The 14,662-nt window shown below is 51.6% G+C and overlaps 1 protein-coding gene across 1 annotated transcript in view; it reads right to left on the reverse strand.

Moving 5' to 3' along the window:
* NEURL1 (neuralized E3 ubiquitin protein ligase 1) overlaps positions 1 to 14,662 on the reverse strand; it is a 102,900-nt gene that overhangs the window by 8,851 nt on the left and 79,387 nt on the right. Inside the window, exon 4 of the mRNA XM_023206565.3 lies at positions 2,383 to 3,072. Within this exon, the coding sequence (XP_023062333.1) occupies positions 2,383 to 3,072 (690 nt within the window). The remainder of the gene's footprint in view (positions 1 to 2,382; positions 3,073 to 14,662) is intronic.

The following is a 14,662-nucleotide window of genomic DNA, read 5'->3' on the forward strand; positions in this document are numbered from 1 at the left end:
GCCAAGCATTCCTCTGTAAGGTTAATAATGACCCTTCATACATTGCCACTGGTTAGTTATTCCTTTGCAGTCAGTCAGGATCTTCCAACACCAATTTGCTGGTTGAGATGCCCAATTTTCCAAACAGATTAGGAGCACTCTGTTGAATGTCTATTGAATTCTGGGTGGTTCTTCTTCAACACCCACCCTGGCCTATCTCCCTCTTGAAAGAGAGAAATCTGGATTTTTTTTTTTAAGCCTCCCCTTTGCTCCAGTCTAGTAAACCTCTTTGGGCAACAGAAGCCTTACTGGAAAGCTGCTTAGCTATTATTAGATGGTGCTGAGGGAAGAGAGTACCTTACTCTTATATAATTTCCTTGCCCTGAGGAATAGTATATCCTGGTCAGTGAAATCAGCTTGACTATTTCATTTTTTTTTTTTTTTTTTTTTTTTTTGCATCCCAGCCTAATTTCTTTTTATTCCATCTTGAATTCTCACCCAAGCCTAATTCATCTGCCTGCTTGCTTGCTTTCTTTGTTTCTCCTTCTCTCTCTCTCTCTTTTCTTGAAACAGAATCTCACTGTTGCCCAAGCTGGAATGCAGTGGCACCATCTCAGCTCACTGCAGCCTCCACCTCCCAGGTTCAAGCGATTCTCCTGCCTCAGCCTCCCAAGTAGCTGGGCTTATAGGCATGCATCACCACCACCACACCCAGCTAAATGTTTTTGTATTTTAGTAGAAATGGGGATTTGCCACGTTGGCCAGGATGGTCTTGAACTGCTGGCCTCAAGCAATCCATCCGCCTTGGCCTCTCAAAAGTGCTGGGATTACAGATGTGAGCCACCGCGCCCAGCCTTTTCATTTCCTTTTTATTTATGCTTCACTCCATCTTCATTTGGTCTCCTTCCAGAGTTGGAAGTCCCCAGTGGTTTTTATATGACTTTGCATGCTCTCACAAACCAACAGCATTACATATATTAACGTATGTGTATTCATTTATTCACATGTGCCTGTACACAGTATGCCAATCTCATAGAGTAACTACCTCATGCTCACTCATCTACACACATTATCTTACCTATCAAGCCTCCTGGGCTAAGGTCTCGGCTAGGGGCTGTGAGGCCCAGGGGTCTCCAAACTTGGGTAAGCATACTTGCTAAAGAAAAACAATTCAGATGTCCAGAACCTGTCCAAGGTCTACAGAATTAAAATCTCTGGAGGTGGGGTCCAAGAATCTGCACTTTAATCGGTCTTCCAGGTGAGTCTAATGAAACCAGCTCAGTTTCACAGAGCTGGTTCAAAGACCAGCACTCGGAAAGCATGAATTCCTGCTCACTCTGGGGTACAGAGGTACCAGGAGACACTTTGTGAAAAGATTTCTGGTCAAATTAGTATGTAAAAACTGTACACCAAAACCACCATCACCGTCTCCTTAATCAAACTTCACATTAAAGGCTCTGAGAAGTCTTGCAATAAAGAATCTTCCTCCCTTCTTTTCTTAACTCAATACACATCCCCCAGGCCTTTCAAACCCTGTGCCCCCCAGAAAAGGCAGGTCCAGAACTCTGCTGCCCCACTTCCCCCAAGGCTGCCTACTCAGGTATTCCCCAGAGTCCCCCAATCAGACACCACCCTGTACCACCTGACTACTGACATTCCAACCTCTTTTTCTCATTTGGACTCACAAACTTCCTTAAAAGTGAGGAACTTTATTTCCATTTTGGAGAAATGGTAACCAAGACTCAAAGAATTAACTGCTGGGAGAAACCTTTTTTCCTCTTTTTTTTTTTTTTTTTAATACGGAGTCTCGCTCTGTGGCCCAGGCTGGAGTGCAGTGGCGCGATCTCGGCTCACTGCAAGCTCCGCCTCCTGGGCTCACGCCATTCTCCTGCCTCAGCCTCCTGAGTAGCTGGGACTACAGGCGCCCACCACCTCGCCCGGCTAATTTTTTGTATTTTTGGTAGAGACGTGGTTCCACCGTGTTAGCCAGGATGGTCTCGATCTCCTGACCTCGTGATCCGCCCGCCTCGGCCTCCCAAAGTGCTGGAATTACAGGCGTGAGCCACCGCGCCCGGCCTTTTCCTCTCATTTTTAAGTGGTCACTGGGTTGTGTGCTTCTGGATTGTTTATGTATCTGTGACACTATGGGTTGATCCGATTCTGGGCATCAAACTCAATAACTCGCGCTTTTCCCAGTCTCACCCCCAGGTGAGTCTCCCAGGTGACATATATGGGCTACTGACTAGATGACCGAGTCCCGCCCAGAACTCACCTTAGGTGTCTGCGATTTCTTAGCAATACCATCACGACCCTGGAGGAAGAGAAGCTCGCCCTTTGTCCCCTACCCGGATCGTCCCCGCCTCCAGGAAAGGCACACGCCCAGGCGCAGCTGCCGGCACTCACCGAGGATGCGGATCTGCGTGATGGTCCCGTGCAGGCCGAAAAGCATCCAGAGCGGCTGTGAGGCGTCCACGCACAGCTGCATGCCGGCGGCCGCGCCGTTGTGGCTGAGGTGCAGCTCGCCGTCGGCGTTGACCACCAGGCCCAGGATGTCGCCGCTGTGCAGGGGCCCGGGCACGCGGCACACGGCCCAGAACTCCTTGCGGTCCACCAGGGCCTCAGGGCTGAAGGGCAGGTCGGCCGGTCGCAGCGTGCCGGGGTCGCACGTGGTGACGCCGAAGGACAGCGCGCCGGGCCGCGCGCCACCCGAGCGCGTGACCTTGACGAAGATGGTCTCGGCCACGCGCACGGGCCGGCTGGTGAAGACGAGCGCGCGCTCGTCGCGCCCGTGCTCCACGCGCGCCACTGTCTGCTCGTCGAGGATGCGGACGTGCGCGCCGGCGCGCAGGGTGTGGAAACGCAGGTCGCCGTCGAGCTGCGCGGGCAGCGCGCGGCTGTGTTGCGAGTTGAGTGAGTTCTGCGGGATAGGGCAGCCGGCGGCCGGCGCGGCCTCGTCGCTGTCCGCGCCCGGCACGTTGAGATCGCATAGGCTCACCGAGAGGCGCGCGTCGTCCGCCTCGCGCCGCAGCGACGGCCGCCGCAGGGCGGTGAAGGAGCGCGGCCGCAGGCAGTCTGGGAGCACCAGCTCGCTATCTGCGCGGGAGACACGGGGCGGTGTCACGCAGGACTCCCGGGAGGCGGCCCCGGCGCGCCCCGCTGCCCCGGCCCTACGCGCGCACCGTTGCAATCCCGGATGGCTAATGCCGCACACGATACTTGTGACATAAATTAGCAAGCACAGTCAAGAAGCAGCACACCAACATGGCACAAGTATACAAATGTAACAAACCTGCACGTTATGCACATGTACCCTAGAACTCAAAGTATAATAATAAAAAAGAAAAAGAAAAAAAAAAAAGAAACTGCTCTTCCAGGACATCTGTTTAAACAGGAATAGAAAGCCGAAACTTAAACCATGTGGGTGCTTCCAAATGCTCACAGGTGCTTGCTATATGCAAATGTGTACTTCCTCATTTTCTACAGTAAACGTGTACTCCTTATAATTTAAAATTTTCAAAAATTTAACTCCTGGGCTCCTTCCGTCTTATCCCTAGCACCTAGAACAGCGCCGAGCACTCTGTTCACAAACAGTAACTGTCGGTCGAAAAGTACACTGATGAAGGCCTAACATCCTGGGAAGCCAGGGAGCAACCACCCCCCAGCAGACACACACAGACACCCTCTTTGCGTACATTGTCTCATCTAACCTTAACAATTACCTTTTGAGGCTACCATTGCCATGTCAGGACACAGGCTGAGAGAAGTAGATCTATCCAAGATATCCTTTTGAAAGTGGCTTAATGGGGGATCAAACTCATCATTCTTTTTAAAATCATACAAGTTATACAAAATACAAAACGGTATTTTGTAGAAAATTCAGTTCAGCAAAAAGAAAAAATAATCGCCTGTAAGCCCACCACCCAGAGAAAAACATCTTTAATATTTGTATGCATGACCTTTCAGCCTTTTTAAAGGCTGTATTTTGGGGGGTTTTTTTGTATGTTTATTTGGCGTTTTTTTGTTTTTGTTTTTTGAGACGGGGTCTTGCTCTGTGGCCCAGGCTGGAGTGCAGTGGAGATATCTCAGCTCACAGTGACCTCCGCCTCCCAGGCTCAAGCCATCCTCTCACCTCAGCCTCCCAAGTAGCTGGGATGCACCACCGCACCCAGCTAATTTTGTATTTTTTAGGTAGAGATGGGATTTCGCCATGTTGCCCGGCTGGTCTCCACCTCCTAGGCTCAAGCGATCCTCCTGCCTCAGTCTCCCAAAGTGCTACAATTAGAAGTGTGAGCCACCACACCCAGCTGGTTACTTTTTTAGTGCAAAAATTGTGTCATGCTATATAAACATCACTTGTTTTTTACCTTTTATATGTACTACATCACTTTGAAAATGTGATGACATTGAAAATGTGATGACCCATTTCCCCAGAAAAATGCACATTCTCACAAACTTCTGTAGATAATTTCTCAGCATTCATGAACTACATGAAGCCATCCATGGGCAAGGACTCCAGGCTAAGAACCCTTGGAGTTTTTTCCAAAATTTTCAAAAGTTTAACTCCTGGGCTCCTTCTGTCTTATCCCCAGCACCTGAACACCAATCCATGCCAGTAACTGTTTCCAACACCATATTCTTCTAATGGCTGTGTTATGTTCTGCTTTATGGAGTCCTGTAACTTGCAATAAAAGTAATCACCATGTTCCATGAATTATCCCTGCAATTCATTCTTACAGCAGCCCGTGGAAGTGTTCCTGTTTTACAGATAAAGCTCAGCGGCATTATGACAGCCACCATGTGGCAGATCCAGGATTGAAAAAAAGGTCTGTCCAACTCCCAATGCCGCATCCTTCACTTCCAGACTCTCCTTGTTTATTGAAGCCCTTCTGTGTGAGTCAATCTCTCCAAATTTGCCTGGTGCCACTGTAAGCCACACCATGGACCGATCCCTTCCTTCAGGCCTTCTCTCTGAACCTCTCCAAGGGAGAATCTGCGCTGTCTCCTCAGGAACTGGGTTAAGGATGGCTGGGGTTCTCGGGTATGACAGCAAAGCTTGGGGGATTGCTCTGGTAGGGACAGCAGAGGCCAAAATTCAGCTCCAACTGAATGTAGACATGGTCACTAAACCTCCCTCTTTACTTTCACCCTTTCCCTGCCCTTTCCAGAAACTGTGTTGTCTGGCCCCCAGAAAGCTCTGGGTGTGGGCCCTTCCCCCCAAGCCTCCCAAAGCTCTGGAGAGGCCTCCTGGGGCCTGGCTGATTGGGGTTTCCTGGAATCATGTTGGCGAGGAGGAGGGAGCCGGCCGGAAAATGTGATTATTCCAGGGAATTGACTCTGACAGTGATGGTGCAGAGAGGCTGGGGGGCTGCAGAGAGGCAAAGGCAGAGGCCAGGAGGGCCTGTGCAGGGGGAGGTGGGAAAGACAATGGGAGAGGCAGAGGCGAGGAGGGCCTGTGCAGGGGGGAGGTGGGAGACAAATGGTGCAGAGCTGGGGAAAGCAGTGGGCTGACCTGAACCCTGGGGAACAGCCCCTGCTCCCACACCCCTCCGGGATTCCAGGCATTGGCCCTTGGGAACTACAGAGGGTGGGAGACAGAGAGGGGAAGGGGCAGTAACAGCAGGGAGAAGAGGAAGCAAGTCGCTCAGATATGTCCAGCCAGAGCTCCAGGAACACAGCTGTCACAGGGCCCACACCACCACCTCAGGACAATCAGTCCAGAGCTCCTGGGGCTGGGCAGACCCTCAGAACAAAGCTCTTAATGGGACTGGATGCAAGCTATCCTCGTCTCTCTGCCCCTTCAGGCGTCCCCTTCTACTTAAACATGCACACTACCAGGTGCTCACTAACTCCCAGGCAACCTGTTCCACTGTGGAGTTAATCTGTCTTTAAAGAGTATTTCCTTCTCTTAAACCAAAATCTACCTCCCTGTATTTAACCCACTACCTCCTGAGCTGCCTGTCAGCCCAGTACTGAAGACAATTCTCAGGGAATACTCAGACTTCCCACACATCTTCCCACCTCTTAGACAATGAACAGAACCAGACTCTGTACTCTAGATGTGCACCAACCAGCTCAAGGCACAGTGTGGCCATCACCTCCCTTGGTATGTATGCTATACTTCTAATAATGCAACCTAAAAGTACATTAGGTTTTTTTCAGTAACCAACATTCATATACTAGTAGGCAGGACAAGAGCACAGTTAAGTGCAATGAATTTGAAGTCATCAGTCTAGGTTCAAATCCTGGCCCTGCCATTTCCTGTAAGACAAGGCTACAAATAGCTGAACTTCTTGGGGCCTCTTCAGCAGTGAAATCAGCATCTACTGATTTATATAAAATCTGTATCTAATACTCCCCTTAGAAGAGACGCTGTGAGGATGAAAAGGAGTAAGGTACACAGGGTACCTAAATAGGACACCTGGCACAGTCATTAGGTTAATATAAGCCATTGTTATTGGCATGTGAAATGCCACATGATTCAGAAGAAAGTGCATGGGCTTTGGGTGATCCAGGTCTGGATCAGGCCTAGGTTTAAATGTCTGACCCAGCACTTGGCTGATGGTTTTTGGGTAAGCAACCTTCCTCCCAGCCTCAAATTGCTCACCCAGAGAATAGGGGTAATAATACCTGCCTTGAGTTGTTGTTGGAAAGCTCAGAGGTAAAGTGGGACCATCCCCAGCACCGAGAAGCTACCCGATAACTTCAGATATTAGTATTTGCTTGGCTTGAGCATAGTCTCAACTAAAAGTCAGGTACACCTGTCCTCAGACCAGGGGCTTTTTGAACCTTAATGCAGGACTTCACATCAGTCATGATGGGTACCCAGGAAATATTCACTGAGTGAAATCACCAAAGACCAAGAAGCAGCAGCAAAAATGTAGAGGTGAGAGGATAAAGAAAGGAAGGAGAAACAGTGGAGGATGTACAAAGAGAAGAAGGAGGTAGGAAGAGGATCCCTTTAGCCTTGATTGAAATCTTGCTAGAGTTGGGAGGGGAGGGACAAAAGCTGCTGGGAAACAGCTAAAAACGGAACGAATTCCTAGGGCCAGTGCCCAGCCCAAGTCTGTCTTCTCTCCCTCTCCACCCCTCAGGGTCAGGAGCAGCTGCAGGCAGCCAGCAGCTCCAAAATAACCATCCCATCAGTGAGCCCAGCTGTGTCGAGGCCCTGAAATAGATGAAACTCGAGACTCAGGAGCTGGTCAGAGCACCCTCCGCAGAAGGGACGGCAAAGGTCACAGTTGAGTGAGCCGATACCAAGTTAGAGGTCAGGGCAGTGTTTGGGGCCCCAAGCCATGGGAGAACACCATGGAACCAACCTCAGCCCAGGGCTGCACCACTTGATGGATAAGGCTTAGAAAAACCAGTTGGGCAACCTGTCACCCCAAGCAGTGGGGTGGCCCCACATTCGGAAGCAACAAGTTACATAATCGGTGCCGGGACATGTGCCCCTCTACTTTGGAGGTGTTTATAATGGGAACAGAGATGTCACAAGGCCACGAGGAGAAGCTGCTAAGCTGACTCCCCTTGCATGTCCCATCATTCAGGAAAGAACCTGTCAGTCTTCAGCTCTTGCCTGTTCTGGTGGCCGGCAGTGGCTCTACCGACACCCTGAGCCAGAGCAGAAATAAGCAGGCACTGCCAAGGCAGGGAGGTCCCGGCCATGTGTTTCCTCTCCTCTAGGTGGTGCTGGGGGCCCTACTCACCGACCTACTGTGTGCCCAGCCCTGGGCAGGGAGTCTGGGAGAGGGAAGAGCCAGGAGTCAGTGGAAAGGGCAAGGTTTAAGGGCAGGAATGTTTTTTTTTTTTTTTTTTGATACAGGTCTTGCTCTGTTCCCCAGGCTGGAGTGCAGTGGCAAGATCTAGACTGTCTGCATCCTCTGCCTGCCGGGTTCAAGCGATTCTTGTGCCTCTGCCTCCCAAGTGGCTGGGACTACAGATGCACACCACCACGCCTGGCTAATTTTTGTATTTTTTGTTAGAGACAGGGTTTCACTAGGTTTCCCAGGCTGGTTTCGAACTCCTCAGCTCAAGTGAACTGCTGGTCTCGGCCTCCCAAAGTGCTGAGATTACAGGCGTGAGCTACCATGCCTGCCCCGGAGACAGGAAAGTATTTGAATACAATTTAATTACCAGAGTCTTGGCATCTAGGATTAGACAGAACCTTAGAGGAACTAAGGTACTAGGAAATCCATTAATCCCTGCCCATCTCTCAGCCTGGCTAGAAGCTAGAATGGCCCTAGGGTCAGGAAGTTTACCATCTCCCAAGGCTCCCTCCACCTTGGAATAACTATGACTTAGAAAAACTCTCCTGGTGGGAATCCATCTGTGTCCCACATACCCTCCTTGGGGCTCCCTCTGAGTCTTCTCTCCTTTACAATAAATATCCCCTTCAGGATCAAGATCCCCAGCTAAGGCTGAAGTCCCCTTCCTGTTTCAGAGTGCGCTAGGGAAGACACAGGAGTTGACTTGACTTGGGCTGAAGCACAGGAGGGTTTGGGTTGACAGGTGAGAAAACTGTTAGCAAACACCTGGTGAAGAGCAGGAGGGGGAGGGAGAGGGGACAGACTGAGGAGGGCCCCAGGGCCAGCTGTTGCCCAGAAAGCCACCCGGCCCTGCCATACGCTGCCAGCAGTGCAGGGTAACCAAGGTAGGACCTGGGCGTGGAGGACCTCAGGGCAGGCCAGGGCCTCCTTTGAGGCAGAGCTTGCCGTCAGCCTGAGAGTCCCATTTGTTGACGTTCTCACATCCGGAGCACTGGCTAATCTGTAACCAAGGGTCAGCCTGCAGCCGCCCGGCTTGCTGGCGGGTATCTGCTGGCCCGTTTGGGCGGTGCTGCCAGCCCTTTACTGTCTCCACAAACATCCTCCTGCTGGTCCGCATCTGGCACAGGGCATGGGAGGGAGCCGGGGAGGGCGGGTGGCTGGCTTGGACAGGCAACGGGGTTCTCCACCCATCTCAGCACCCACCTCCACCCTCTCCCTTTAAACCCAACCATGGGAAATTTAGGAGAAACAAACATGTTTTCTGGGCTCACAGAGGGAAGGGCAGAACATCCTAGAATCACTCAGTCATAGACTTTAAGATTCAGAGAATCTTCAAGCCATGGGATCTCATGGATTTATAGAATCATTTGGTCTAGTGGATCTCAAACTTTTTAAAAAAGCAGTGGAATCCTTTTGTCTAAAAGAACCCAAAGCTCTAGCCAAAGTCTAGGAGGTGGGCAGAGCACCTGTCCCCTCCCCCTCTCTCTGGCCTTCTCTGCAGCCTCCAAGACACCTCTGTGGAACCCCAGTGTTCCGAGCAACCCAGCTGGAGAACCACAGATCTTGTTCCAAGGAGCAATTTCGATTGCATGGTTTTCCTTTCAGCCTGATACAGGGACCTGGGTTCAAGGCTCCCTCTTCTAATTGGAGAGCTGGTTTGAGGGGTTGGCTTTTTTTGGCAGGGGATGGTGGTGTTTTTAAATTAGGTATTCCTTTTTAACCTAAAGACAAAAGCCCTTCTCATTTGTGTAAATGCCTTTCCACATCTGTGAGGTAAGTGGGGCGTGTATAATTATGTCCAAATAATAGATGAGGAGGCTGAAGCACAGAGAAGCTGAGAACTGCCCAGAGGTAGTGAGTGGCCAAGTCAAGCCTTGATTCAGTCGGTCTCCTGCATCTGAAATAAAGGCATCGTTCCCAATACTGCAAGGCCCCAGCTCCTCCCTCCACATACACCCCACCCTGAGCCCCCCACTCTCTCCAAGGCCCCCAGTACAATCTCTTGAGCCCAAGAGATGCTAGGGGCAAATATGAGATTGCCTATTTTGTAAGTTAAAAACAGTCCAATACTGGCGATTACATGTGGTTCAACTTTATATATATTCATTGTGGTAGAAAACTAGAGTGCACAGGAACAACTGAACCAGACAAAGCCCTTGGGAGCCTCCAGGGAACTACAAGGCAGGCAGAACCACCTTCCCAACTGAATCTGGCATCCTGGGCACTGCCCCCTTCTGTGTACCAGAACTGCTGGGGCCCTGGTGGCCTATCTGTGCCCAACATGCGCAGCTGATCCTTGATGCCTTGAACTCTTGTAAGCTCGACTCTGGAAGGCACAGGAGGGCCACTGTCCCCACTCTTGTCGGGCATCCAGACTTAATAGGGAGACCAGATGGACTCACATCTAGAGAAGCTGGAAGGTAATGTAGCCCAAGCTCCTGGGTTCAAATCCCAGCTCCACCAACTGCCAGCTGTGTGACCTTGGGCAGGTTATCAGACCTCTCTGAGCCTCTGTTCCTTATCTACAAAATGGGCACAATAATACCTTCCTTTATATACAAAGAGGATATATGCTGTATCTTTAAAGAGCAGGACAATACATGACTCAGAGCTGCTTATACCACTTAGGTCTCCATGTGCTGATGGTCAGGAGGAGGAAGGGTCATTTTGAATGAGGGAGGTCTGGGAAAGCTTCCTGGTGGAGGGGAGGGTTTGGTGTGGAGCAGTGATATAGCTGGCAGAATTTGGGGTAAGCAGAAAGGAAGTGCCAGAAGAGCCTCTGAAGCAGAAGGAAGAGCAGGATTTTTCTTAATCAAAAAGAAATGAAAATCATCAAAGAGGAAGAAATCATGATCGGCAGCCTCAGCCGTTTCCCCCAGCCCATGAGCTGGCTCTGGCTCCTTAAACTAATATTTGCCTCTTGGCCCCTGGCAGCCGCAGCTGAGGGTAAACATTGGTTTAGCTGGGAAGCGGAAGGCCCAGATGGCAGTGTGGTCCTCAGCTGGGGATCAATCATGCTCAGCGCCTCCAAGCTGAGGCACGCCCTGGATAGAGGACCTGACCCAAGCCCCATCTCCCGGGGGCCTGGAGAACCCACCCAGCAGCACGTGGACCTTGGAAGCCCACCCTAAGAGTCTCCACACAGCTCTCTCCTCAGTAGGCAGGCGTGGGTCTTTTACCAAGACCTGGGAACCTGTGCATGGCAAGGGATGGAATAGAATGCATAAGCCCTCGGGAGCTCCCACCCCATCCCCTCCTAGAACCCTCCCGGACCCAGCCCCACCATTTAGAGGTGTTGATAGCCTTCTCCCTCTGACCTTACTCCCAGACCAGCCTGAGAGATCTGGGTTCCAGGCCTGGTGGGGCTGATGAGCAGCTGGGAGAGTTTGGGCAGGCCCCTCCCCATCTCCGGGTCTCGTACTTCTCCACTGTCAAGCAGCCAGTCCCTCTTACTGAACAACTTGACAGCACAAAAGCTGCTGGAAGCTTTCAGCTCTCATGGCTCTCTCCCCTGTGATGCATACACATACCCACACCTGTGCACACCCCTCACCTCCACAAGTCACCCACTACCTCTCCACCTCATTCCTTCCCCTCCTGGATGTGCTCCCCTACTGACCGCCAATCCCCCATCTCTGTGCCTGTGGACACCCCTCAGTCTGACCTAAATTGTTCCTCAACCAAGCCATTTTTTTCACCTCACTTACTTCCTGACTTAAAACTTGTCTTCTACAGGAAGTCCTCCTGGATTGCTCTCCAGCTGCACTCCCCTCCCACATATACACACAGTTTTACTCTTCAGCTCACACTTGATTGCAGAATTGAACTTGGACCACCTTGTATCAGTTACATGATGTGTCCCCCAGGGAAAACATTATTCCAGGAGAGGGGCTGGGTTTTCAATTCTTCTGTCTCCCACCTGCCCCCATATAGTACCTAGGCTGTGGTGGGCACCAAGGGATGCTCTGGAGCTCCCTCGTAAGTGGGCTCTTGGCCCACCAGCCTCCTGATGGGACTCACAGATGCTCTCCTGAATCGACATTTCTGAGAGGAGCAAGGAGATCTTGAGACACTGGGATAGGAGCTTCTTTCTCCATGTATTAATCACCCAATAAAATCTGTGTTTATTTAGTTGCTGGCAGGTCCCTTCTCCCTGGAGGAAGGAAGCTGTTATTCTTGACGATACCAGCCTGGGCTTGAGCCAGGGCGCCCCAAAGAAAGAGGTGATCTGCGGAACTCCAGCATAACAGGGAGGAGGGCCTGCTGGGGCTGTGGCATGGGCACCACTGTGGGCTTGGATTCTGGTCAGGGCAGGGAGGACCGTCCACTGGGGAGAGACACCAGCCCCTGCCTCCACTCAGTCCGGGGACACAACCCATCCACCCATGGCCTGACCTGCTTACCTACCATGTGCCAGCTACCCTGGGAAGCCTCCGGTCTAAGGAACAAACACAGAGCAGCTAAGGTTGGGAGGGCTTTGACCACAGGCTTCAGACAGAGGGGACAGGGGCAGGCCTGGCAGAAAATCCCTGAAGATCAGACATTGGTTTGGGGGACAATCACCCCAGGAAAGACTGGCCCAGCTTCAGAGCCACCAAGACAGACAGCGACTTTCTTCAGAGGAGAGACAGCAGTGGGGATAAGGACACCAAGACCAGGGAAAGCAAAAAGGGTGAGAGGATCTAGGTCGAGGGAGAGAGAAAAGCCCAGAAAGATACAGGTGCAGTAAAGGGGTAAGCGAAGGAGAGAGGGAGAGGTGGGAAGTGGGGCGGAGAGGAAAGAGGAGGCAGGGAAGGAAGCTGACCCTGAGACTACCTGGGGTAGAGGGGAGTATCTCAGAAGACAGGCACTAAACGAAGGTGGAGAGATCACGCCCACCTCAGGAGATCTCTGGATGAATCTCTGTGTCTCCCTCTCTATCTTTACAAAAAAAAAAAATTCAGGAGGAATAAAATGAAGGGATGTCTTTATCTGCCAATTGAATTTAGGGGCCATAATCAGTGTTTGAAAATACCCAGGGATTATGGTGATTTACGGCTGGGATGGAATCAGCTGGGGCCTTAACCTTATCGGGTGTGCAGAGAGGAGCCTGTCGGGAACTCCAAATGCAACTGAAAACACTGCGTGCAAGCCCATTTATAGTCACAGGGGGATGGGGCTGAACCAGGTCAGGCCACCTGGGCTCTGGCCCAGGGTGGGCCCTTCAGATTATTCTCCAAGCCCTCCTCAGCCCCTGACGGTGGGAAGCCCCATGCCGTCTGGCGTGTTCCTCTTCATTCCCATGGGCCAGGACCCTCCTGGAACTTGCAGGCCCAGCCCAAGTCTTCTCTTCCAAGAAGCCCTCCTGGCCTCCATCCTCCCCCACTGACCTCAGCCTCCTCTGACTTCCTGCCTCCTTTTATGTTTAAACCAGCTGGAGGGTAATGGGAAAGGTGTTGCTTTTGGCATCAGAACGCCCAGTTCAAGTCAGGGTTCTGCCACATCCCTACATGGGCAAGCCAGGTCTTGAGTGGGCCTCAGTTATCTCCCTGCCAAATGGGGATAAAAACCACTCCCTGTGGGGCCTGCTTCAGAGGGGTTAAATGAGATAACTGGATAGAAACCATCTCGGCAGATGGAAGGCATCCCATGACCACAGCAGTTAGCAATTTACTGGCTTCTCTTGGGTTGTGCCCTGAGTGCCTGCATCGTCTGGAGTGTTTGCTTCATCTTTCTAACTTCCCAGTGAGCCTGGGCTATCTGTGGGCAGGGCTGGGTCGCCCTTGGCCCCCACCCACCTGCCGTTTTCTTCATCTAACAAGGCATCCTCCCTCTCATTCTTCCCCCGCTACTACTCTCCCCGACCCACCCTGCAAATATTCCTCCACATCCTCTGCAGGTCAGCCAGCAGCCTCCACCCTGGAGAGCAGCCCGACCGAGTCAGAGGTGGATTCTTCCCCATCTTGCAGGGAAGTGGACATATGGACAGACCGAGGCTCTGCCGATGCTCAGCACTGACAGAAGCGCCAGCACCACTTGGTGGCACACAAAGACGGAGAGGAGAATTCCACCCAGAAAGGCTTCAGGGAGGAGGGGACTTTGGAGCTGGCCTTGAAGCCAGACTGGGGACGGTGAGGAAGGGCACATTTTGCTTAGGGAAAAGCAAGAATGTCACCCCACTACCGTCACCTGCCCACCCTCAACAAGACTGGCTTTCTCAGGAGCAGAGACTTTGCCTTCCACCATGTGGCTGAGCCCTGGGCTAAGTCAGAGCCTTCACAACCATTACACAGGTGGGAAGCCTGAGGCTCAGGCAGAAGTGGTCAGGTTAGAGCTCAAACTCAAGCGCTGGGACTCCAGTGCCTTGAAGTATGGGGCCCTGAGGATACCAGAGCAGCACCAAGGCATTCACTCGAGCCCTGAGTGAGGAACTGCCCTCCCCAGGATGGGTGGGGACGAATGACAGTCACTGACCCCTTACTGTGCATCAGCTGCTCCTCAAAGAACCTCGAGAAAGCATTTAGCCCCACATTACAGATGAAGAAACTGAGGCCCCACACCTAGTACAGCGCGAGGCTAGGATGTGCCGGTCTCTGTAGCTCAGGGGCGTGAACACTGCCCTTTCTGCCCCCGCTGCAGGCACACCCCTTTCACAGAGAAAATGCAAAGCACCTGGGCTCCCTTCTTCAGTTGCTGAGACCCAGAACTGCCCAGTTCCAGGCTCTGAACATGTCATTGTGAATGCAGAAACACTTTTGTTGAGGTGAAAAACAGAAAGTTCCCAAACTACTAGCTAATAAAAACTGCTTCCTGATGTTTGGAACTCAACAAACAGGCTTCTGACTCATTTCTTTGTTTTTACTATCACTGACTTTTTGCTCAAATAAAGGTGTTGTGGAAAAGAAGAGCTTCGCTGTTGCTAGGCTCTGAAGTCAGAAAGG

Source organism: Piliocolobus tephrosceles, chromosome 9 (genome assembly GCF_002776525.5).
Source record: "Piliocolobus tephrosceles isolate RC106 chromosome 9, ASM277652v3, whole genome shotgun sequence".
Taxonomy (NCBI): Eukaryota; Metazoa; Chordata; class Mammalia; order Primates; family Cercopithecidae; genus Piliocolobus; species Piliocolobus tephrosceles.